General features: G+C 42.1%; 1 protein-coding gene across 1 annotated transcript in view; it reads right to left on the minus strand.

Moving 5' to 3' along the window:
• LOC135540104 (membrane-associated guanylate kinase, WW and PDZ domain-containing protein 3-like) overlaps nucleotides 1-26,831 on the minus strand; it is a 178,559-nt gene that overhangs the window by 14,791 nt on the left and 136,937 nt on the right. Inside the window, exons 4-10 of the mRNA XM_064966482.1 lie at nucleotides 21,701-21,907; nucleotides 19,221-19,389; nucleotides 17,705-17,784; nucleotides 9,641-9,698; nucleotides 8,168-8,274; nucleotides 5,728-5,919; nucleotides 142-759 (exon numbers count right to left, since the gene is read on the minus strand). Coding sequence (XP_064822554.1) covers nucleotides 142-759; nucleotides 5,728-5,919; nucleotides 8,168-8,274; nucleotides 9,641-9,698; nucleotides 17,705-17,784; nucleotides 19,221-19,389; nucleotides 21,701-21,907 — 1,431 coding nt within the window. The remainder of the gene's footprint in view (nucleotides 1-141; nucleotides 760-5,727; nucleotides 5,920-8,167; nucleotides 8,275-9,640; nucleotides 9,699-17,704; nucleotides 17,785-19,220; nucleotides 19,390-21,700; nucleotides 21,908-26,831) is intronic.

Here is a 26,831-nt window from a genome sequence, read left to right on the forward strand (position 1 = left end):
ACCAAGGACACTGAAGGTCACATTGAGAAATCACTGTATCACGCTAATGCTGCGGCAACAGTGATGTCGCAGCAGTAGGAACAGGCATAGTGTTGGTTTTAATGAACCACAAGGCAGTGTTAAGAAGACACTGTGACTCACCTCCTCTGAGCACCAGCACGTTGACCTCGCTCCCCACCTGTAGGTCTTTGAGGATGTCCACCACCTGGGCGTGGCTCAGAGTCTGAACATTCTGACGGTTGATCTCCTTGATCACGTCCCCTTTAAGCAGGCCGCGGCACCACTGGGCGTCTAGGATCATCTTCACCTTCTGGCCAAGGGGACAGTCTGCGATGGCAAAGCCAAACCCTCCCGGGCCCTTCACCAGGGGCACGCTCACCAGCTCGGGCTGCACCAGGCCTGTTCCCCCCTGCTCAGAGAGCCTCCCATTGGGCAGCGCGGCCACCATGGGCCGTCCACTGGCGTCGGTGGTGACGTAGTGGAGCTCCTGGGAGGAGCCGTGCAGCACGTCGCCCTTCACCAGCAGGGGCTGGCCATTGATGAGGGGCACGGCAGTCACCACCTCGCCCCCCTGCAGGGGCGGAGGAGGTGGGGGAGGGGGGTTCTCGGTGTCCTCCGCCACGTCTGGGGGCAGCGGGTAGCCACGGCACAGCACCATATCAACATACTGACTTACTGGGATGGACTGGAACATCTGCACCACCTCAGGGTGGGTCTTCCCCAGCACACATTTCCCGTTGATCTCCACGATCACATCGCCTGGCGGGGAAAACCACAGAGGGAGAGAAAGGAGAGGAGAGAAAGGAAGAAGAGAGAAGGGTTGGAGAGAGAAGAAACAAGCCAAAGCAAACAGTGGGAATATACAGACATATCCATGGGCAATGTAATGCTTTTTTATGGCAATATAATAGCTTGATAGCTAGATGAGTGTCCTGTTTGTGACGGACTGAATTGACCAGTTCGCTAAGCACAGCCCAGAATTGTGGGCAACCAATCGCAGAGCTCCAATGGATAGCAACTGTCGCCGAGTCCGAAACCTCCCACTGGCTCAAGCTTAAATTGCATGATAGCCAGTGAGGGCTTACCAAAAACTGTGTTTTATTCAAAATATAAATGTTTAAATGGCTAAATAATTTAACAGTGCACCAGGAGTACTTGCTATTGTGATTCCTGAAATGCAGAGCCTGTTGGAGTATTTTTCTAATCCAAAATTGTACTTTTGTTACATTGTTTGTTAGCTCAGCAGTTTAGCTAGCTCTCAGTCTCCTTAAAAAAATAGTCCTTTAGCAGACCCTCTTATCCAGAGTGACTTACAGGAGCAATTAGGGTTAAGTACTTTGCTCAAGGGTATATCAACCAAGTTTTCACCGAGTCGAACCAGCGACCTTTCGGTTACTGGCCCAACGCGCTTAACTACTAGAATACCTGCCGCCCATTGACCACCAAACGTTGCCAACACTAGCTAGCTAGCCACATAGCTAACTTGTTTTCTCAAAATGTATGTTAGCTAGCTAAGTTAGCAATGATGTGAATTCTCCCATCTGCTGTCAACCTCAGGATACATTTTGAGAATACTACAGTCAACTCCATCAGTGATTATAGCTTTGACTGCAAGCTGAGAGTGAATTCAGAGCCATTCGGTGGTAGCTACACTAGCTACAAACATAATTTTACCAGGTTTCTATATAGCAATTGTAATGACAGTCCACCACAACATACCCAAGAGTTTCCTGATTAGCAAGTGGAAGTATGTGTTTCATTTCCTTGTGTATTAGAAACACAGTTTGAGATCATTGTGATAGTTGCCACCCCATATTTTCTTCACGTTCATTCATCCTCCCATCTCTCCCAATCAGGGGTTTGGCTCAATTCAGAATTGAATTGAGAATGACTCAAATTTCTATTAAATTCTTGAATTTGAATTTAAGTAGGTAATAGGATACAGAAATGCAATTTGAATGAAAGGAAATGTAATATATAAACATATAACATATTGAATTCAGTGAAATTCAAATGCCTCTTCTATTCTATATTAGGTGTAGTCTATACAAATATTAAATCAAATTGTATTAGTCACATACATATATCGCGGGTGTAGTGAAATGCTTATGTCCCTATCGCCAACATTACAGCAATGCCTAACAATACCTAACAATACACGCAAATACCAGAAATCTAAAGAAAGGAATCAAGAAATATAGAAATATTAGAACGAGCAATGTCAGAGTCTGTGATATAAATATATATGTATATGATGGTGTGTATAGACATTATGGACAGTATATGTGTTCAGCATTAGTTATAGAGGATGAGCCTTGACAAGAATACAGTATATGCATATGAAGCGGGTAAAACAGTATGCAAACATTATTAAAGTGATCAGTGTTCAATGACAATGTACATAGGGCAGCAGTCTCTAAGATTCAGGTTTGACCGGGTTGTAGCCGGCTAGTAACAGTGACTAAAGTTCAGGGCAGTGTACTTGGGCGGAGGCCAGCTAGTAGTGACTATTTAACTGTCTGATGGCCTGGAAATAGAAGCTGTTTTTCAGTTTCTCGGTGCCAGCTTTGAATGACCAGTACTTTCTCTGCCTTCTAGATGGTAGCGGGTGAAGAGGCTGGTACTTGGGTGGCTGAGGTCCTTGATGGTCTCCTTGGCCTTCCTGTGACACCGGGTGCTGTAGATGTCCTGGAGAGCAGGCAGTGTGCTCCCGGTGATGCATTGGGCTGACCACACCACCCTCTGGAGGGCCCTGTGTTTTCCATACCAGACGGTGATACAGCCCGACAGGAAGCTCTCAATAGTATATCTGTAGAAGTTCGTGAGGGTTTCAAAGGCCAAGACAAATTTCTTCAGCCTCCTGAGGTTGAAGAGGCGCTATTGCTATTGTGCCTTCTTCACCACACTCTCTGTGTGGATGGACCATTTCAGGTTGTCAGTGATGTGCACACAGAGGAACTTGAAGCTTTTCAGCCTTTTCATTGCGGCCTGTTGATGTGGATCAAGCCATGCTCCCTCTGCTATATCCTGAAGGCCACGATCAGCTCCTTCATTTTGTTGACGTTGATGGAGAGGTTATTTTCCTGGCACCACTCCACCAGGGCCCTCACCTCCTCCCTTGTACATTAAACATATTGTACTGTAAAGATCTTGTACATAAAACATCAAACATGTTGTTATATCAAATACTGTTTACATTTTTGTATTAAATTAATGATCAAGGGAAACAACCTGTATGCTATTATATCTCATTTATCACTTACATTTTGTTTAAAATGGGGGAAGTACTACATTTCCCAGAGTGCACATTAGTTTAACCCTCAAGTTGACCCTGAGGCCGTCAAAACGAAGCCAAACAAATTAAATGATTGGTGGGACTGGAGCAGAATGTGGATTTCTGAGGAGGAATGAAGGTGGAAAAAGAGTAAGAATAGGTTGAAGAGAATGATTAAAGCAGAGGGTGAAGTTATGTTTGAGGAAGATGGCGATAAAAATGGAGATGGGCTGTCGAAGAAGATTGGTGTCAAGTGCAAACAAAGTGAGCCGAGCGCCAGACCGAGTTCTGGAGGTGAATTGGAAGTGAATGAGGGCTAGCTACGTGAGGTGGAAGGCGTGCTGAAGAGCTCGGAACCTGAGCCTGGCATTGATGGACGTGATAAAGTAGAATCTGGTCCAGTTGGAATGACATTTTTGGAGAAAATGGATTCTTGCCTTTTGGCAGATCCGTTTGTGGTTTCAGAGTGGGTGGGAAAGGAGTTGGCTGCAGTTGAATCAGTCAAAGTAACCTGTAGTGGACTTCTGATATTTGTTTGTGCTCCATGTCACACCACTTGGATTGAGATCTGTTTCTTGTTTTGTGCATAGGAATATGGCACCATTGAAAGGAGTGATTGAAGTTGAAGATTCCTGGTGTTTGTGATGCCCCCGCCGTTTGGTGCAACGCAGCAAGTAGTGAGCATGGTGAAACAGACTCACTGTCAGTCCTTCTGAATTTTTACCTATTAGAGTTTTTACCTGACAAAGTCATGTTTGGATATATCAGTTATCCTATTAGAGATTTTATACTGAATCCACTTCTCTGTTTCAGTTGCAATATTTATGGTCATGTTGCAGCAGTGTATAGGAGGGAGATTCCAAAATGTGGGAAGTGTGCAGGAGCGCATGGGACAGGGGACTGTGTCATTTCGATGGATACAATTATGTGTGTCAACTGTAGGTGTGCCCATGTTGCTGGGAATCGGAGGTGTCCGGTACAAGAGCGGCAGTTTGAGGTGGCCAGAGTAAGAATAGTGCAGAAGGTGTCGTATGCTGAGGCAGTGAAGAAAGTAGAGATGGATGGATGAAGGGTGAGGGGATCTGGAGAGGATCCCTGTGAGTAGTAGATCCGTGCCAGCACAGAGGGATAGGCCAATGACTGATATATGCTTCAGTAAGGTTGGATTCTTAGCATTCATAGCAATGGTTATCAACTGAGAACGTAAATCACAGTTGTGGTGGCAGCTGCAAAGTAGTATTTGGGTATACAAGATTTAACTTCAGAAGAGTTACAGGGTGTGTTGAGTGGTGATGTCCCGTCCTCGCTGGCAGGAGCAGATAGGGTCAAAGTAGTGGAATGGGATAGTGGGTTTTTAATTATTATTTAGTGGTATACATTTTGGTATCACAAATGTAACGTGATTGACTAAACACTACCGCACAATAGGTTGCGGCATGCACAAACAAAATGTACGAATGCCATGGTACCAAAGAAGAAGAAGAACTGATTGGTGGAAATACAAATGGCTATTCTAAGAACTAAGGTTAAGATAGTATATTAACATTGTTTCCAGAGAAAAGTGATATATTCTTTGGTATCTGGAAGTGTGACCTGTCAGATTCAATAAAATTCTCATATTTTATGACTGAGTGGAATTTCTTTGAATTGCACTGAATTAAATTCTACTTCCTGCCAATCAAACTAAAATTCTATATCATGTGGAGTGTGGTCAATTCAAATTTTAACTCATGAGTTGAATGGGAGTCAATTCCATAATTATTGAGCTCAACCTTGCTCCCCATCCCTTTCAAGGTCCTCCTTACCTTCTTCCTCCCTGCCTATTCCCTCTCTCCTCTGCTCCCTCTCTCCATTGTTCTAACAGACTTCAATTTGTGGTGCTTCTAGCCAGGCAAATCATTATTGGATGTAGGTGAGAGCTGTATCCTTTTACATCTCACCCTGACAGCTGGCTCAGAGAACAGCAACCGCCAGCCCCTCTCAGCTCACACAAGAAAAGCTGCTGAGGATGCAGAGCCCCAGACAGCATCAAAGCTAAAGGAAGATCAGAGTGTGCAACAAAGATACTGGGCTACACACAGAATGCACCATAACCTGTCTCTCTGACATAGCCGCGGAAAGTCGTTAGGGGTTGTGGGGGGAATGTTTGCAAAGTTCACTACTTTTGGGAAAAAAATTAAATTAAAAAGATGTATTAATAATAAAAACAAATATATATTTCAGGGGGTGCTACAGCACCCTCAGCAGCAATACTTCCAGCGGCAATGCTCTCTGCCTAAAATGATCACCTTGAACAGAATTTCTGCTCTCCCTTTCACTGTATCTCTTGGGGAAGTGTTAGGGTAAGTACAGCCCCTCTATAGGGACCAACCAGGTTTTTATTAAGTAGCTGCCTTTTGAGCTGGTAAAAGTGTGTGGCTCCGCACAGGGCAGTGCAGCAGTGTACTTCTCACCGGAGGAAATCTTGTTGTCATGGGCAGCAGGGCTGTCACTGAGGACGTTCTTCACCTGCAGGAACTCGTCATGGCGGTCGCCCCCTATGATGGTAAAGCCAAAGCCCTGGGAGCTTTTCCTCAGAGCAGTGTGGAACATCTCCCCCTGCAGCTGGGACGGGTCTGGGGTGAAGCCTGACGCACCCCCCTCACCTGCAACGTAAGTATGTCACAGTGGGAAAGTTAGAGGAAGTTGCATAACTAAATAAGGCATTAAAACATCAACATAGTAACAAAGTAACAACCTTAAGACCAATGTAGTCACAATAGTCACATTTGCTTTGACTAAAACACTGCCCTGTATGATAACTAAAACAGTAACAGACAAAAGATTATAGCGTTAGTAGCTACATTATTTGTCTGATGTTCATTGTGGGATTCATTAACATGCTGTGGATTCAAACAGTGACATAACACCTCTGGAATTGTTCAGTAGGCATGAGGCCCTTTCGCATTTTCTCCCTATAGAGCCAGTGAGTCAGAAAAATAAGTTTGGAACAACATAAGGTCATTGGCAGCATACATACGACAGTGGACACACAGTCCAGTAAATAACAGGCTGTCAGAGGTATTCTGCATTAAATGGGCCAGCTGAGCGTTTCCCTCTCTGGCTTTACTGTCCTATCAGCACTTTATAATAGAAGCATACCATCTTTTCTCTCTGCTTGACTGTCTCTACCTCTGTCCAGGCTAAGGTGGATTTGAGACACATTCCAGTCCTATATGATGTAGCAAAGCAGCCCTGTGCTGACTGTATGGTACTGTATGGCCCATAGAGACGTTGAGTGGAATAAAATACAGTGTGGATGGACTCTAGCTGTTGTGTTCAATGGATCAAGAGAATCTAATTTACATATTCACAGTCAAATTGCTTGTCGGGTAGGGTGTTTAGCGTGTTTATCCGACTGGATAAAAATATATATAATTACGTCCGCCCCACTTCTAAAACCAAAGTTGCGCCCCTGGGTCAATCCAAGCTGAGGTATGATGAAATGGTCTCCACTCAGCTCCCTTGGATGGTAGACACTGCAGATGAGCCTCTGTGTTGCATTAGATGCTCTGGGAATCTGTGGGCTTGGAGTATTGTAACTCGGGAACTCTAGCCTGAGGTGCAACTGCTGTTGTTTTGGGTACATCATAGCAACCGTCTGACAATAGTCTGGTGCAATCACAGGGTAGATGACTATCTCAGTCCCTCCCCACCTGGCTAGCAAGTAAGCTAGTTGAGAGATGGCCCTAAAGATGTGCTGTTCCAACAGCTGTCACGATTTCTAAGAGCCGCTCCCCTTCCCTCCCTCCTCTCAACCAACCCATATGTGTAAGCCTCGGCAGCAAAACATGACTGTCAATCTGTACTCCCCGCACTGTAATGTATTATACATCCACTGCAATGAAAGCATATTTAATTCATATGGTTTATTATGGCAGAAGAGTGGCTTGTCAGGGTGGGGCAGTGGTTAAGCTGTGCCACCAGAGACTCTGGGTTCGCGCCCAGGCTCTGTCGTAACCGGCCGCGATGGGGAGGTCCGTGGGGCGACGCACAATTTGCCTAGCGTCGTCCGCGTTAGGGAGGGTTTGGCCGGCAGGGAAATCCTTGTCTTATCGCGCACTAGCGACTCCTGTGGTGGGTCGGGTGCAATGTGCGCTAACCAAGGTTGCCAGGTGCACAGTGTTTCCTCCGACACATTGGTGCGGCTGGCTTCCGGGTTGGATGGCGCTGTGTTAAGAAGCAGTGCGGCTTGGTTGGGTTGTGTATCGGAGGACGCATGACTTTCAACCTTCGTCTCTCCCGAGCCCGTACGAGAGTTGTAGCGATGAGACAAGCTACTAAGCTACAAGTTACTAAAAAAAACAATTGGATACCATGAAATTGGGGAGAAAAAGGGGTAAAAAGAAAAAAAAAGAAGAGTGGCTTGTCCCCAACCCTGGTGTGTGGTGGAGAACTTGTCCTCAGAGTTGATCATACATGGCTAGCTGCAAACAGCTATTTATGCATGTTGACACTTGACATGACTCCCACAACCTTGAGCAAGGAGATGGCTGCTACATTTTTCAAACCGTTTTGACACAACACATAATTAATTGTACCTTTATTTAACTAGGCAAATCAGCTAAGAACAAATTCTTATATTCAATTATGGCCTAACTGCTTGTTCAGGGGCAGAATGACACATTTGTATCTTGGCAGCTAAGGGATTTGAACTTGCAATCTTCCGGTCACTAGTCCAACGCTCTAACCACTAGGATACCCTGCCGCCCCATTAATGAGGTGTAGGAGGTCAACACACAATCATGGCATTGTTGAGTGTGTTTTCAATCTGTCTGAATAACAGCCTTCTGAAAGCTATCCAGAGCTGAAGAAAGATGGAGGTAAAGAAAAAGTTAGGTGAGCAGTGTCTACCTGGAGGTGGTGGTGCCCCCTGCTGGATAGAGACAGTAGTCTCCTGGCTCAGCTTCCTCTTAGCCTCCAGGACTGGGTTCTCAAACTGGGTTCTCTGGTTGATGTGACTGAAACAGAAACAATCCATTGAATGATTTACATTTTTGACACCAATTTACGTACACAGACACATACAAGTTACACAGACACATACAAGTTACCATGAGGGGCGGCAGGGTAGCTTAGTGGTTAGAGTGTTGGACTAGTAACTGAAAGGTTGCAAGTTCAAATCCCCGAGCTGACAAGGTACAAATCTACAAAGCTTCAATGTTTTACACATAGTTAATTTTGAACTGAAACACTGGCAGCAATAAGTCCCCATCCATTTGTCTTTGACTCTCCTTGTAAAAACAAACATTTTGAGTTCTTCTCTCTCCCCCACGGCCTCTACTGAGGAAGGACTTTTCTACAATACCAGTAATAAAAGAAAGAGTTTCCTTTTCATCAAAACAGACTCCTTTACCTCTCCTAGCACCTCCTCCCCCTTCCTCATTGATAACTCTCACAACCCTCCTCCTCTCCCTACTGCTGCTATAATGGCTTGGTTTCAGAGATGTCCTGCTGGAGCTGGCTAGTACTGGCTAGTACACACACACACACACACGCACGCACGCACACACGCACACGCACACACACACACACACACACACACACCTGTGTTTTCACCTGGGTAAATGTCATGTTACCAACAGAGCTTTAGTTTAGCACCCACTGAAAAACCAATACAAGCCTTGATCATGGAATAGTACTGTTCTCAAAATGTCTAGTAACACTTTGTATTCCTGCTGTCTATATACACTGAGTGTACAAAACATTAAGAACACCTTCCTAATATCGAGTTGCACCCCCCCTCCTCCCCCTTTTGCTCTCCGAACAGCCTCAATTCGTCTGGGCATGGACTCTACGAGGTGTCGAAAGCGTTCCACAGGGATGCTGGCCCGTGTTGACTCCAATGCTTCCCATAGTTGTATCAAGTTGTCTGGATGTTCTTTGGATGGTGGACCTTTCTTGATACAAACAGGAAACTGTTGAGCATGAAAAACCCAGCAGCGTTGTAGTTTCTTGACACAAACCAGTACGCCTTGCATCTACTACCATACCCCATTCAAAGGCACTTAAATATGTTTTCTTGCCCATTCACCTTCTGAATGGCACGCACGCAATCCATGTATCAGATGTCTCAAGGCTTAAAGTCTCCTTCCCTTCATATACACTGATTAAAGTGGATTTAACAAGTGACATCAATAAGGGACCATGGCTTTCAGCTGGATTCACCTGCTCACTCTATTTCATGGAAAGAGCAAGTGTTCTTAATTTTTTGTACACTTAGTGTATAGTGTACCTATGGTTAGTTTTTGATCTATGGTATTGCTGGGGAATACGGGTTTGTGGTATAGTATCTCTCAGATGTACAGGCAGGCTGAACAGACTTACTCTACATAATATGTTCCATACTGTGGGTCCTCTATCTCCTCCCAGCCATACGGGAGCTCTGTGGATACAGGAAGAGACGCATTGTGTTCAAGTACTATCACACAAAACATGCAAATGTACAGCACTGGATAACAGGATAACAGGGCATAGTGATGAGAAGAGCCCAGCAGACACCAGACACAATGATTTGGTTGACATTTTGCAGTTTTCGCAGACAGGCAGCCTGGCTCTTCACGCAAGAGAGAGCTTTGGAGCTGCTTTTCAGAGGCAGCACACCAACTAGCATTCTGCCTGCCTTTAAAAATCCATTAGAAACAGCGGACCAGAGCCCTGTGTATCCCCAATACCCCCCACTCTCTCCCTGCACTTAGCCCACGTCACAGCCACACACCCTGGGAATGGACAGGCAAACGAGTGGGCACTCTTGGTACTCCTGGCACCCCTGGCATTCAAGTTAATCAGTCAAGCTGATTAACTCATTGTTGAATAAAAACTCAACATATACAGTGCCTTCAGAAAGTATTCATACCCCTTGACTTATTCCACATTTTGTTGCGTTACAGCCTGAATTCAAAATGGATCAAAGAATTTTTTTTCTCACCCATCTACACACAATACCCCACAATGACAAAGTGAAAACATGTTTTTAGAAATGTTTGCACATTTATTGATAATGAAATACAGAAATATTTACATAAGTATTCACACTATTGAGTCAATACTTTGTAGAAGCACCATTGGCAGCGATTACAGCTGTGAGTCTTAATGCATGCATCTCTTAAGAGCTTTCCACACCTGGATTGTGCAACATTTGCCCATTATTCTTTAAAAAATTCTTCAACCTCTGTCAAATTGGTTGTTGATCATTGCTAGACAACCATTTTCAGGTATTGGCATAGATTCTCAAATAGATTTAAGTCAAAACTTTAACTCGGCCACTGAGGAACATTCACTGTGTTCTTAGTAAGCAACCAAAGTGTAGATTTGGCCTTGTGTTTTAGGTTATTGTCCTGCTGAAAAGTTAATTAATCTCTCACTGTCTGGTGGAAAGCAGACTGAACCACCTGTACTTAGCTCCATTCCGTTTCTTTTTTTCATCCTGAAAAACTCCCCACTCCTTAACGATTCCAAGCATACCCATAACATGATGCATCCACCACTATTCTTGAAAATATGGAGAGTGGTATTCAGTAATGTGTTGTGTTGGATTTGCCCAACACATAACATTTTGTATTCAGGACAAAAAGTGAATTGAACTGAGTTAGGAAGGACGCCTGTATCTTTGTAGTGACTGGGTGTATTGATGCACCATCCAAAGTGTAATTAATAACTTCACCATGCTCAAAGGGATATCCAATGTCTGCTTGTTTTTATTCATACCCATCTACCAATATGTGCCCTTCTTTGCGAGGCATTGTATGTACTCCTGTGTTTCTACACCTGCATTGCTTGCTGTTTGGGGTTTTAGGCTGGGCTTCTGTATAGCACTTTGAGATATCAGCTGATGTACAAAGGGCTATATAAATACATTTGATTTGATTGGAAAACCTCTCTGGTCTTTGTGGTTGAATCTGTGTTTGAAGTTCACTGCCGGACTGAGGGACCTTACAGATAATTGTCTGTGTGGGGTACAGAGATGAGGTAGTCATTCAAAAATCATGTTAACCACTATTATTGCACACAGAATGAGTCTATGCAACTTATTATGTGACTTGTTAAGAAAATGTTTACCCCTAAACCTATTTAGGCTTGCCGTAACAAAGGGGTGGAATATTTATTGACTCAATACATTTCAGCTTTCATTTATGAATTAATTTGTTAACATTTCTAAAAACATAATTCCACTTGGACAGTATGGGTTATTGTGACACAAAATATAAATTTAATCCATTTCTATATACCACAACATAATGTGGAAAAAGTCAAGGGGTGTGAATACTTTCTGAAGGCACATGATCCTGAGCTGGGGGCATTTATTAAGGAAAGTATCATCATGTCAGAAGATGTTATACAATCCTGTCTGTATGGGAACGTAAAACTCATAGGCGTCTATCTCCTGTTTCTGTAGTGAGGCAGCTTGATGTATAAGTACACCCCCTGGACAGGAAGCATGCCCTACCCCCAATCTATCTCCTTAATGCTGAGTGCCAGGTCTTTGGTATGACTCAGCCAGGTATCAAACTCCCACCCTTCCAATCTCAGGGGCTGATGAGCATAGCCATGTGTAAAGCTCCATGTGTGTTCTGCAAGAACTTGATGTATGTATGGTCCATTTATACCCTACAGAGACAGAAGTTTCAGAGCGTAGCGCAGTGTCGCAATGCTGTTTTTCATCACAAAAGGGGTGGCTCGTTGTAGTGCGCTCCGACATTCAGTGTGCTCCCGTGCCACATGCAATTTGTAAAGCCTTGTTCACATTACCCATATGCACTCCGTTGCGGTGTGCCAGATGTCATGCATTTCAATGGTGACATCCACAACGGAGTGAAAACGCAAGCGTTAAAGGCTCCGTTGTGAGACGGACACCACATACTTTTGACTTTTTTCAAACTTTGAGGTCGACTTCAGTCCAGCCAGAGTCCGTTGAAGAACAGGAAGTTTCTAAAACAGTGAAGTAAGATGAGAATATGTAGTTTTCGGTGAAGGCTTTATGTGATAGTTAGCAACTTTTACCCATTCATATAAGTGAGTAGTAAACAGTATATTTTAATAGTAATGTTAGATCATACACAATGGCTTTTAGGTGGAGGTCGCTAGCTCCGATGGTATCTTAAACCTAGCCTAGCTTTTAGTTCTCTAGCTAGCTGCTCTACACTGCAAGCTAGCTTTACCCGCAATAAAGTTAGAGAATGAAGTTGAGGTTACTCAACAAAACATTTTATATATGCCTATATATACAATATATGTATCCTGTCTTGAATGAAAAGGTCATATTTTGCAATTTCCCGAGAGACATGCTCTCCATCTTGCGTTACAAACATTGGACTGGTCCATTCAGGACCAGGGAAAGACTGTGAAGATGACGTACAGCGTAATGAAATATGACGTGAACAGGGCATAACGCGCCATATCATTCCTATGAAGCTCGCTTGGTAATGAAGCTTGCTTGGTTCCTTGATCTGATCTATAGGCTCTATATCAAAATAGCCTACTTTGCATTGATAAGTAAATATAATTTCAGCAACTGTTCAAACAATAAACCAAACAACATTGTAGCCTTACTAGAATCCCCCCAAAGGTATTTTGTTTTGAAAAAAACAACAATTTATTCCAGGCTATTGGTGAAAACAGCGAAAGATGTGCAACCAAAACATGATGAGGTTCTATTTTTAGCTGATGGGAGTGAATACAGTCAAGCAGCATATCAAACTGGGATAACATTGTAGGTTAGGTTAAATAATATTTATCAGGGCATATTATTTAATTATAAATCTGATTATTTCACATCGAGAAGTGGGAAGCTGAAAGGCTAGCTAGCTTTCAGCTAAACAATAAACAAAACAACATTGTAGCCTTATTAGAAGAAAAACAAAACATGAGCTGGCGCACACCCAGAACATAGTTAGTGTGGGGGTGCTGACTAATGGCGAATAAACTATAAACAATCAAAATAAAGAAAGTAGCACTCTCCATGTATAATCTGCCAGCAATTTAATGGGTATTTACCAATGACTGTGCCTTCCTCAGGGTAATGTCATAAACACTTGAACCAGGTTATGTAGACATTAATGCAATTAGTGTAACCAATGACAGTGGTGAGGGGTGTGTCATAATGATTATGTTAATAAAAATGAATTAGTGAAACTGTTAACAAAATAGTATATGACATATTAAATATATTATGCTATTGTTATCATATAGAAACATAATGGAATATTGTACATCATAGGCTACCCATCACTAGTACCCTGGGGCGGCAGGGTAGCCTAGTGGTTAGAGCGTTGGACTAGTAACCTGACAAGGTACAAATCTGTCATTCCGCCCGTGAACAGGCAGTTAACCCACAGTTCCTAAGGCTGTCATTGAAAATAAGAATTTGTTCTTAACTGACTTGCCTGGTTAAATAAAGGTTTAAAAAATATATATATGTACAGTGGGGCAAAAAAGTATTTAGTCAGCCACCAATTGTGCAAGTTCTCCCACTGAAAAAGATGAGAGAGGACTGTAACTTTCATCATAGGTACACTTCAACTATGACAGACAAAATGAGAAAAAAAATCCAGAAAATCACATTGTAGGATTTTTAATGAATTTATTTGCAAATTATGGTGGAAAATAAGTATTTGGTCACCTACAAACAAGCAAGATTTCTGGCTCTCACAGACCTGTAACTTCTTCTTTAAGAGGCTCCTCTGTCCTCCACTCGTTACCTGTATTAATGGCAACTGTTTAAACTTGTTATCAGTATAAAAGACACCTGTCCACAACCTCAAACAGTCACACTCCAAACTCCACTCTGGCCAAGTCCAAAGAGCTGTCAAAGGACGCCAGAAACAAAATTGTGGACCTGCACCAGCCTGGGAAGACTGAATCTGCAATAGGTAAGCAGCTTGGTTTGAAGAAATCAACTGTGGGAGCAATTATTAGGAAATGGAAGACATACAAGACCACTGATAATCTCCCTCGATCTGGGGCTCCATGCAAGATCTCACCCCGTGGGGTCAAAATGATCACAAGAACGGTGAGCAAAAATCCCAGAACCACACGGGGGGACCTAGTGAATGACCTGCAGAGAGCTGGGACCAAAGTAACAAAGCCTACCATCAGTAACACACTACGCCGCCAGGGACTCAAATCCTGCAGTGCCAGACGTGTCCCCCTGCTTAAGCCAGTACATGTCCAGGCCCGTCTGAAGTTTGCTAGAGAGCATTTGGATGATCCAGAAGAAGATTGGGAGAATGTCATAAGGTCAGATGAAACCAAAATAGAACTTTTTGGTAAAAACTCAACTCGTCGTGTTTGGAGGACAAAGAATGCTGAGTTACATCCAAAGAACACCATACCTACTGTGAAGCATGGGGGTGGAAATATCATGCTTTGGGGCTGCAAAGGGACCAGGACGACTGATCCGTGTAAAGGAAAGAATGAAGGGGGCCATGTATCGTGAGATTTTGAGTGAAAACCTTCTTCCATCAGCAAGGGCATTGAAGATGAAACGTGGCTGGGTCTTTCAGCATGACAATGATCCCAAACACACCGCCCGGGCAACGAAGGAGTGGCTTCGTAAGAAGCATTTCAAGGTCCTGGAGTGGCCTAGCCAGTCTCCAGATCTCAACCCCATGGAAAATCTTTGGAGGGAGTTGAAAGTCCGTGTTGCCCAGCAACAGCCCCAAAACATCACTGCTCTAGAGGAGATCTGCATGGAGGAATGGGCCAAAATACCAGCAACAGTGTGTGAAAACCTTGTGAAGAGTTACAGAAAACATTTGACCTCTGTCATTGCCAACAAAGGGTATATAACAAAGTATTGAGATAAACTTTTGTTATTGACCAAATACTTATTTTCCACCATAATTTGCAAATAAATTCATAAAAAATCCTACAATGTGATTTTCTGGATTTTTTTCTCATTTTGTCTGTCATAGTTGAAGTGTACCTATGATGAAAATTACAGTCCAACCTAATTTTTTTAAGTGGGAGAACTTGCACAATTTGTGGCTGACTAAATACTGTTTTTGCACCACTGTATATTAGCGTCAACATACATTATTGTTTCATTCAATTTCACAATTTCGTATTTCATTTTTGTTACATGTAATATTGGTTCAACCTTAATATATAATGAACATCCTCAACAGGGGGAACATATTAGGTGTACGCTAACAAGCTGTAAAACTAATTTTTACACTTATAAGACTTGTTCATAAAGGAAAATGTGTTCATAAGAAGGGCCTGAGATCAAAGTCAATATTCAGACCATTAGGGGTCAATGTTTTTAGATAGGATATCCAGTAAGCCTCTCTTTGTAGTAGTGGGATCTCAATGTTACCTCCTCTCCTTGGTAGAGCAACATGCTCAATGCCTGTGTATTTGAGAGAGGAGATGGGATGGTTCGCTTCAACAAAGTGAGCTGCTACTGGATAGTCAATTTTCTAATAAATCAAATCAAATTTTATATGTCACATACACATGGTTGGCAGATGTTAATGCGAGTGCAGCGAAATGCTTGTGCTTCTAGTTCCGACAATGCAGTAATAACCAACGAGTAATCTAACCTAACAATTCCACAACTACTACCTTATACACACAATGGGATAAAGAATATGTACATAAAGATATATGAATGAGTGATGGTACAGAACGGCATAGGCAAGATGCAGTAGATGGTATTGACAACAGTATATACATATGAGATGAGTAATGTAGGGTATGTAAACATGTAAAAGTGGCATAGTTTAAAGTGGCTCGTGATACATGTGTTACATAAAGATGGCAAGATGCAGTAGACGGTATAGATTACAGTATATACATATGAGATGAGTAATGTAGGGTATGTAAACATTATATTAAGTGGCATTGTTTAAAGTGGCTAGTGATACATTTTTTACATCAATTTCCATTATCAACGTGGCTGGAGTTGAGTCAGTATGTTGGCAGCAGCCACTCAATGTTAGTGGTAGTTGTTTAACAGTCTGATGGCCTTGAGATAGAAGCTGTTTTTCAATCTCTCGGCCCCTGCTTTGATGCACCTGTACTGACCTCGCCTTCTGGATGAAAGCGGGGTGAACAGGCAGTGGCTCGGGTGGTTGTTGTCCTTGATGATCTTTATGGCCTTCCTGTGACATCGGGTGGTGTAGGTGTCCTGGAGGGCAGGTAGTTTGCCCCCGGTGATGCGTTGTGCAGACCACACTACCCTCTGAAGATCCTTACGGTTGTGGGCGGAGCAGTTGCCGTACCAGGCGGTGATACAGCCCGACAGGATGCTCTTGATTGTGCATCTGTAAAAGTTTGTGAGTGCTTTTGGTGACAAGCCAAATTTCTTCAGCCTCCTGAGGTTGAAGAGGCGCTGCTGCGCCTTCTTCACAACGCTGTCTGTGTGGATGGACCAATTCAGTTTGTCCGTGACGTGTACGCCGAGGAACTTAAAACTTACTACCCTCTCGCCTACTGTCCAGGCAATGTGGATAGGGGGGTGCTCCCTCTGCTGTTTCCTGAAGTCCACGATCATCTCCTTTGTTTTGTTGACGTTGAGTGTGTATGACCTGATTGAGCTGCGGTGTTAATAGAATCCCCTCAAAAGTTTTTTTGTTTCGAAGTGATAGCGTTATTCTAGGATATTTTGAAACATAAGAACAGATAGCCATGGGCATTAAAATTATGTTTCGCCCATAGACATTAAAAGCGCTGATGTCATCCAAGTGTTTCTATAAAAAAAAACTTCATGACACATGAAGCCGAAAGAACTTGAATTTGAAGCTCGCCATATTGTTGAATGGGACTGAATGGCAACAAAATAATGTTAAAGTGGCCGTAACTAGCAAAGGATCATAGTCGATGTTGTCGTTTTCATCCCTGAGGGAGTTAACCTTAATGTCTATGGCATGAGCCTCATTGTAGCCTGCCGGCCTGTGATTTGTCTGTGTCAGCACGTGGTCCTATGTGACAACAAATGTAGTAGTCAGAATGGATCACTATTTCATTAAATATCATGATTTGTAGAAAACTTTAAAATAATTAATCGTGGGGATTGAACTTGATCATAATAAACCAAATTTAGAGCCCAAAACAGCCTTTGGGGCAGTTAGCGATCGTCATTTACATAGGCTTTATAGGTCAAACCAGGGCTTTTGGCACCGCTAAGTCGCTAATCAGTAACCGACCAGCAGAGCTTGTGACTTCATGCTCCAGACTGGACACTGGGGGCCTGGTTTAGCCAACTTGCTTGCAAAGGAAGACAACAAGACAACAAGAGAGACTCTTCTTTAGCTTTCACCACAAATGAGAAGACAAGAAAACCTCTGTTACCCCATTGTGAATGTTGCTATTTGGGAGTCTGGACCGGCAAGGTATCATGTTACCAAAAGATCTATGCACATGAAGCTTGTAGAGGCCCAGAAGCCTTACCTCCATCCTCACACTTCTCTGGGGGCTTGGCCTTCTTGGCCAGGCGGGGGTCCAGCCAGGTGGTGGTCTTGCTGTTGTGACTGTTAAGGGCAGATAAGAGAAACATTCAGAAACCTGAGCCAGCTACTGACACTGGTATTTTCATGAGAGTAAAGGTAGACAGTCATGTACCCACCTACTCTATATTCTGTTATACTTTCTTTGAAAGCTACACAGGTCAATAACTGATTGACACATTTATACATCCTGCTATGCATTCAAATGAAGGAAAACTGAAACAGAGTATTCATTATGATATTGTGGCTGGAAGTAGATGCCGGCGACGTTCAGGCCCTACCTTACCAAGGCCCGATTGCTTCTGCCAAATTCAAGGCCCGGCCCTGTCCAAAACCCGAAATAACTTCCATCTTTAGTAAATTCATTAGCTGTTCTTCTCAGCCTATCACTTGGCGCTCTGAGTATCCATAGCAATAGCTCTACTTGGGCTGCTCATTGAATTTTTTAAAACTTTTATTTAACTAGGCAAGTCAGTTAAGAACAAATTCTTAGTTTCAATGACAGCCTAGGAACAGTGGGTTAACTGATTTGTACTTTGTCAGCTCGGGGATTTGAACTTGCAACCTTTTGGTTACTAGTCCAATGCTCTAACCACTATGCCCTAATGACAAGACATGAGAGAGCTGTTAGCTACTTTTCGTCACTCTAAACTCCAAAACTCAAGGAACACTATTATTTTCTGTGAAATAATCTCTCGGTCTTACATTTGACGAGGTTGAAGCACTTCTGACACCATGTTATGATCTTAGTCAGATACGACTGCACTGCTCAGCAGAGCATGAGCAAACGGCTCAGCTTCAAAATGTTAGTGATCAATTTAGTGATACCCGAGCCCTACCCATAGCTAGTTATTGATGGAAAAAACTGCCTTACCCGGCCCTAACACGTCGGGCTCGGTTCGGGTAACAGAGATCTAGCTGGAAGCCAAATCTGTTTACAAAGAACTCAAGGGCTTCTGAGAGCTATATATAGTAAATTGTTCCCAAAACACAGTATTGATTTGTCAGGAAGTTGTCTTGAAGAGAACCCATCAAATTCATTAGCTTTGACCTGAACCACTTTTGGAACAATCATGTAGGCTAGGGCTGTAAGTCAATATAAGTAGATTTTAAAGAGTTCCACACCAGTCCTAAATCCTCTGTCTGTTCGGCATGGCTTATGTAACACCTGTGCTATGTGCTTCACTAATCTAATCAACAATGTCATGATACTTTGCATGATGCTGATCAGATATAGTCATCCATGCATAACCTGTAATGTACATAACATTCCACATTCAGTCTCGAGTAGAAATGCATGTTCTGCATTTGAAACATATTAAGCTCATATTAATGAGCTTTGAACTCAGGAGTTATCTATGCGCGTACAGTGTCGTAGCACTGTGTAACCAACCAGGACTAAAATGCTGTCTCTTTGCCCTGTTCCTGAGTAGATATACAGGAGCTGGTGCAGTACTCACTCTATGAAGTAGACCATGCCCGTCTCGGTGTAGGCCATCTCCCAGTTGAGAGGCAGGGGTTCCAGGCTGTCATCGCCGGGCAGAGTGCTCCACATACGGAAGTCCATGGCTCTGCTGGACTGGGTGTAACTGGGCACCGCCTTCCTCCACGATGCCCCTTCTTTGTGCTCTGTAGCCCGAGAGAGAGAGAGAGAGAGAGAGAGAGAGGTTAGGTTAGGTTAGCCTGCATGGACACCTCCAGCCTCCCAGCATGCAGTGGAAGGGGGGAGGGTTTGATGTTGCTACAGGATTTGCATGCAAGAGATGGTGTGTTCTGTTCACCAATACTCTTTTTTTCATGTACGTGTGCATGTACGTGTGAGCGTATTTATGCATATGTGGTACCCTCCCCCTGGATGTAAATTATACAAGTAGCTGAGGTGGATTCATAGTAAATAAAAAAGGCCATTTGAAGCAATTTTGAAACAATAATACTGTCCCACTGCTATTTATGGTTATTTCTATGTTAATTAATTTAATGAGAACTGCAATAAAAGCACACCAATCAACTTAGCACCCAATTGGTCCTTGCAAACTTCGGGCCATAAAAAGCTGCTAATGGAGGGACTGTTTGTGTAATGCTAACCTCTGCACAAGCTTATTCTAGTTTATTCCCCAGAACTGATGCAGCTGATAAGCGTGTCAAATTTGTGCATGTGATTCTGTATTTCAGTAAATACTACACTACTGCATCCACGACTTGCTGATATTTACAACATATCCCCTATCTACTTGAAGAATGGGGAGGAACTTGCAAACTTCTCACACACACACAGTGGATGCTTTGACTTGCCTCATGTAAACATGCACAATGGGCAGCCTTGGGGCAGCTCCTTGTGGAGAGTTCAGAGGGCTGCGAGCCTGACAGCTCACACCATACTGACTGCCCTAGACCAGGGCTCTCCAACCCTGTTCCTGGAGAGCTACCCTCCTGTAGGTTTTCATTCCAACCCTAGTTGTAACTCACCTGATTCAGCTTCTCAACCAGTAAATTATTAGAATCAGGTGAACTAGATTAGGATTGGAGCGAAACCCTACAGGACGGTAGCTCTTCAGGAATAGGGTTTGAGAGCCCTGCACTAGACACATACAGGAAGTCAGCCAGAGGTCAGGGTTTGTCTTTCACAGAAAGACCAGGGAAGTTTGGGCATCACGCTTAATTTTTCCATGAACCTTCTGATCCGTTCATAACTGTTTCCATCTATGGTTGGTTTAGAATGAAAAGTTCCTAACACCCCCACATTGCTGCAGTACAGCAGACATGTGATTTATTTGACTTAGAAAGACTTGTTCTTGTCCATCTTGCATGCCTGATAATAAAACAGCAGCAGGCATACTGTAATCCATTTCTCTTAGAGTCAGGCTATCCTGGGCACATACTTTAATTTCTTATTTAAAAAATGTTGTTATTGTTTCTATTTTTTAAACTGCATTATTGGTTAGGGCTTGTAAGTGTAAGCATTTCACTGAACCTGTTGTATTCGGCGCATGTGACAAATAAAATGTGATTTGATTTTGACTGCTCCTTTGAGAGAGAGGTCCTGATTGATAACACACACGTGAGTCTCTGGTCTCTGGGTAAGAAGTCTGCTGCCTTCAAGGTAACCTGCACTCCAGTAGAAAGTGTTACTGATACTGAATGTGCTTGAGGCATAACCTTGAGATGGAGACTGCGGGAAGTGGCTGGCTATACAGACAGAGCATGACAGATAGCACAGACTGGGAGTAATGGGGAAGATGATCAGAGCTCCATCGGTCAATATATATAGAGCAGAAATGTATAGAGCAGAAATATATTATAGAGAAAAAAAATGATATTGTCCATAGCAGGGGTTGGAACAGGTTCAGGCAAAATAACGAAAAACTGGAAAATAACAAAAGAATTCTGTAGTGTTCCGGAACAGAATCGTTATTTTAAAATCTTGAGAATCGTTTAATACTGTTATTTTTTGTTCCAAAAATATTCAGAATATCTTGTATATATTTCTGCAATTCAGTGTAGTTCTGATGGTAATAATAGCCTAAACACATTCCAATTCATGTCAGGTAATAATGTTCAGCGCTTCATGCCAAGCCCCCTACATGTCCATCCCTCTTTCTCACTCTCTTCCCATCTCGCGCCTGCACTTGTATGACCAATCAAACATGTAAACAACTAGCTTCCCCATTCCGTAGCAAGTTTCTCTATCTACTGTAAATGTAAAAACTATTCTTTGTTTGTAGGTTCAGAACTCTATGCTGGTCGGAAACACAGGAATGGAACAAAGAAAATAGGGGTTCTGTTCGTAGCGGAACAATTGGAAAATAATTTGTGTTCCACCCCTGGTCCATAGTCATCATAATGTAGAGCTAAAAGTAGAACATGAGAGACAGATACTGGGAGAAATAGGAGGAAAGAGAGAAAGGGCAGGAGAGGGGTTTTGAGTATGAGATGTACTGACCTGGGAGGCCGTTGGCCAGAGGTGGCCTCTCATCATCGTCTTCTTCCTCAGGGACCACGCTGTCCTTCCTTTCCATCTTGCTGACTGACGTGGTGCGTTTTCGCTGGACCTCGTTGTCATAGTCCTCATCAAACAGCACCTGATCCACCAGGTCAGGCTGTACCAGGGTGGGCTCCGCTGGGGGCTTTGGGGTCCCATAGTAGTTACCTAGAGAGAGAGACAGAGACAGAGAGACAGAGAGATATATGAGTGTCTGACACGTTCCCTATTCTTAACCATACCTGTAGCTGGCATGGTAAGATGGTAGGATATTGCCATTTATTGTGCATTTAGGCTATCTGAAAAATAACTGGTTAAGTAAGGGGACCACAATCTTGGAATCACAGTACTGTAGCTTTCATGAGGCTTACACAAGTGTATGGTGGCAATTCCACCATCTTCAAACTCATTTTCATTATCTCCAGCACAACACCAGTGAAAATGTACATCTACATTTTACATCTACATTTGTGAAAATTGAGCTTTTCTACATTTTACATTTTTTTAACTGCCTAAAAATATTCTGTGAAGATAACAGAGCATCATTTGCTAATTTAGGTCACGGATGGATCAATCTCTGACTAGCTGCTGAACACTCTGGGTATCTAAATTTATGCAGAGAAAATATAATTATTCAACATTCATTAAGATAGTTGAACACCGCCATTCTTTTAGCTTTCATGAGGCTTACACAAGTGTATGAGATCCTTAAGAGCCTATAAGAATACCAATGTTTGGATAGTTACCACTTTGATACATTATGTAAATAATACTATTATTAGTATTATTATTATTATATTAAAATATATAATGTGCAAAAATATTCAAATATTCATTTTCATTTGCAGCATACAAACTTAAAGGGCAATTCCACCACTTTTCAACCTAATTTTCATTATCTCTAGCACAATACATATTTCTACAAATGTAGAAACACAGTACCAGTACCAGTCAAAAGTTTAGACACACCTACTCATTCAAGGGTTTTTCTTTATTTTTGCTATTTTCTACATTGTAGAATAATAGTGAAGACATCAAAACTATGACATAACACATAAGGAATAATGTAGTAACCAACTACAGTGTTAAACAAATCAAAATATATGTTATATTTGAAATTTTTCAAAGTAGCCATCCTTTGCCTTGATGACAGCTTAGCACACTCTTGGCATTTTCTCAACCAACTTCATGAGATAGTCACCTGGAATCCATTTAAATTAACAGGTGTGCCTTGCTAAAAGTTCATTTGTGGAATTTCCTTCCTTCTTATTGTGTTTGAGCCAATCAGCTGTGTTGTGACAAGGTAGGGTTGATATTCAGAAAATAGCATATTTGGTAAAATACCAAGTCTATGTTATGGCAAGAATAGGCAAAGAGAAATGACAGTCCATCATTACTTTAAGAAATGAAGGTCAGTAAATATAGAACATTTCAAGAACTTTGAAAGTTTGTTCAAGTGCAGTCGCAAAAACCATCAAGCGCTATGATGAAACTGGCTCTCATGTGGACCGCTACAGGAAAGGAAGACCCAGAGTTACCTCTGCTGCAGAGGATAAGTCCATTAGAGTTACCAGCCTCAGACATTGCAGCCCAAATAAATGCTTCACAGAGTTCAAGTAACAGACACATCTCAACATCAACTGTTCAGAGGAGACTGTGTAAAATCAGGCCTTCATGGTGAATTGCTGTGAAGAAACCACTACTAAAGGACACCAATAAGAAGAAGATACTTGTTTGGGCAAAGAAACATTAGCAATGGACATTAGATCTGTGTAAATTTGTCCTTTGGTCTAGAGTCCAAATTGGAGATTTCTGGTTCCAAACGCCGTGCCTTTGTGAGACGCAGAGTAGATGAACGGATGATCTCCACATGTGTGTTTCCCACTGTGATTTATTTAGAATTCATGGCACACTTAACCAGCATGGCTACCACAGCATTCTGCAGCGATAAGCCATCCTATCTGGTTTGCGCTTAGTGGGACCATTCTTTGCTTTTCAAGAGGACAATGACCCAACACACCTCCAGGCTGTGTGAGGGCTATTTGACCAAGAAGGAGAGAGATGGAGTGTTGCATCAGATGACCTGGCCTCCACAATCACCCGACCTCAACCCAATTGAGATGGTTTGGGATGAGTTTGGACCGCAGAGGGAAGGAAAAGCAGCCAACAAGTGCTCAGCATATGTGGGAACTCCTTCAAGACTGTTGGAAAAGCATTCCTTATTTAGCTGGTTGAGAGAATGCCAAGAGTGTGCAAAGCTGTCATAAAGGCAAAGGGTGGCTACTTTGAAGAATCTAAAATCTAAAATATATTTTAATTTGTTTAACACTTTTACTCCATGATTCCATATGTGTTATTTCATAGTTGATGCCTTCACTATTATTCTAAAATGTAGAAAATAGTCAAAATAAAGAAAAACCCTTGAATGAGTAGGTGTGTCCAAACTTTTGACTGGTACTGTATATCTATATTAGGCGCTTTTCCACGTTTTGTAGAAAAATATATAAAGTAAAACATTTATGCCTCAAAAATGAAAAAAATTGTGATTTTCAAACACTTTGAGATTCACAGTGACATGTAGATCAAGAAAATACCCTCCTTCTGCCTTGAAAATCATTGCAGGTTTTGAAAATCACAGTTTTTCTTACTTTTAATCCTACCCTGTGATGTCACAGAGAAGCACTTTATTCTTATCTTTTTAACCACAGATCATAGAAACACACTGTTTTCATATATGTCGACATTGGTATGGTGCTGGAGATAATTAATGAGGTTGAAAAGTGGCGGAGTTGTCCTTTAATATGATGAACAGGAATAACATTTACTCTCACGGGTGGCCAGAAAATAACTATATGTAAACTACGCCCCTGAAAATAACCCACGCCTCCTGAAAATAACCTAATTACATTAAAAATTACCCAGCTGCTGGGTCAAACCAGCATGAAAATGAATGGGCGCATTTGAGTGGTAAGGGTAAAACTAGACCAAAGTCTGGGTAATCCCACATTTGGGTAATCCCAACAACCCAACTGGATGGGTCAAAATAACCCAGTGTGTGTTCTGTCCAATATTTACCCAGCGTTGGGTTACCAAATAACCACATTTTTAACCCAGCATTTTTTTGGTGTAGTGTTCACATTTCATCTAAATGTTGTAGCTACATAAAAATATTAAATAAACAATTTATTTGGGAAATATCCCATCTTTGCTCTTTTCTTCATTAGAATCCTGATGATTTCAAGTTGTATTGGATTTGTTTTGATCTGTTAAGACATTGAATACATGTTGTTTAGTGTATTTGGAAATGTTTTGTATGTTTAGTTTACTCTGTGAGAAGCAAGTTCTTTTAATGTTATATGTGATTTGGTTTATGTAGATACAACATTTCAATGTTGTTTATACACAATGTTGCCAAAAACCTGATTTAATATCCATATTCATAATGAGTTTGCAGCATTTTTTTAGCAATCAGTAGAATGTTCACCACAAGTTTCTCAGAATTGCTTACCAGAAGTTTGCAAGTCTCCGCAAATTTGCCGCAACAGTTTGCCACAAAACTAAGTTGCATGTGAAAATATGATCTTGCTGTAAATTTGCATCAAATTGGGCCAAAGATTTGCCACAAATGTTTGTCAGAAGCCTGTCTCCCCACTCCCCACTAGGGATTTTTTCAGCAACCAATTGCACTGATCATTGAAAATAGCAATGAACTATCTATGAGAGTTTTTTCTCCTGATGAAGAAAAACCTTGTGACACAGCCTATAAATATTTTGTGAAGATAATAGAATGTAATCTGCTAATTCAGCTCATGGGATGATCAATCTCTGACTAGCTGTTGAACACTGTGTATAAAAATGAATGCACAGAAAATGTAATTATTCAACATTCATTAAGATATTTTTTAGATATTTTTTATGTGCACACTGATTTGATAGGCCAACAATATTTTATATGTACTTGTTTGCTAAACATGTGAATATGTTCATGGGAGTAATATTGAATTATATTTAGGCAATATTATATTTTAAGGTCAAATACTTATATTGCCTTACAAAAAGTACCAATTACACAGAGCCTATTCAGTGGAAACATGATTCATAAGCAGCTTAATTAAAGAACCGGGAAAAGATGCCACTGGGAAATAGGGTTTTCAGCAAAATAATTACCCTCTGTAAAATTGATCTCCTTTTCATTTGAACTGTGCTTATTCTCATCTTATAAACATTTTTATCTATCTCTCCACCTATTAAAATGTAAACATTGCAGGTACGTCCATTATAGAAGATATGCACAAACTCAAAACACAGCTTTATTAAGGTAACAAAGTGGAGAAATAGGACAAAGACTTAAAAAAAGCAAATGCAGCAAATACAACACAATGTCCCTGCCATTCATCAGCCAGATGCTGTAGCACGTTGATGAATTACTTTCAAAAACATATCTCTGGGTAAATGTGTGTCATAAATGTGAAGGATTGTGAAAGCGCCCAGTCAGGGGAGATTTCTGCTATAATTTGTTATTTTAAACTACGGGGAGGCCTCATAAACTGACAAGCATAGGGGTGGCTTGTTTGACATCACTTAAACATGGGAAATGCCAAGAGGTTGATGAGTCACTTACTATATAATTTCATATGTACACTCATACTGTATGTACTCACAGTTCTCATAGGAATCAGAATCATGAACACAGTGGGATTCCCTGGCCCAAGAACATTTGACAAGAATTTGAATTAGACAGACTCTCCCATTTCCTGGTAAAAGTTATGTCAGCAGCCCCAAACCATGTGCTTTGTTAATTTCTGGGCAGCTGTCCCTGTGCTGTGCTGCCTGACCCGACCTGAACCACACAGAAGAGCAGCGCCAGAGTGAGGGCTGAGCCCAGACGGACTCCCTCTCACAGCCTGGCACAGATGGCTGTGTCTGCTTGGCATGAAACCTGGGACCCTGTGGGCCACCCTGGCAAGAACTGCATCCCAGCAGCACCGCCTGGGAGAAGGAAGAGGCCTCAGCTCACTGGGCGGGGCAGGTCTGGCATTGCACTGGGTGAGTCTGTGTGACAAAGCCCCTCCTTAACTATGGGGGATACACA

Source organism: Oncorhynchus masou, chromosome 5 (assembly GCF_036934945.1).
Source record: "Oncorhynchus masou masou isolate Uvic2021 chromosome 5, UVic_Omas_1.1, whole genome shotgun sequence".
NCBI classification, from domain to species: Eukaryota; Metazoa; Chordata; class Actinopteri; order Salmoniformes; family Salmonidae; genus Oncorhynchus; species Oncorhynchus masou.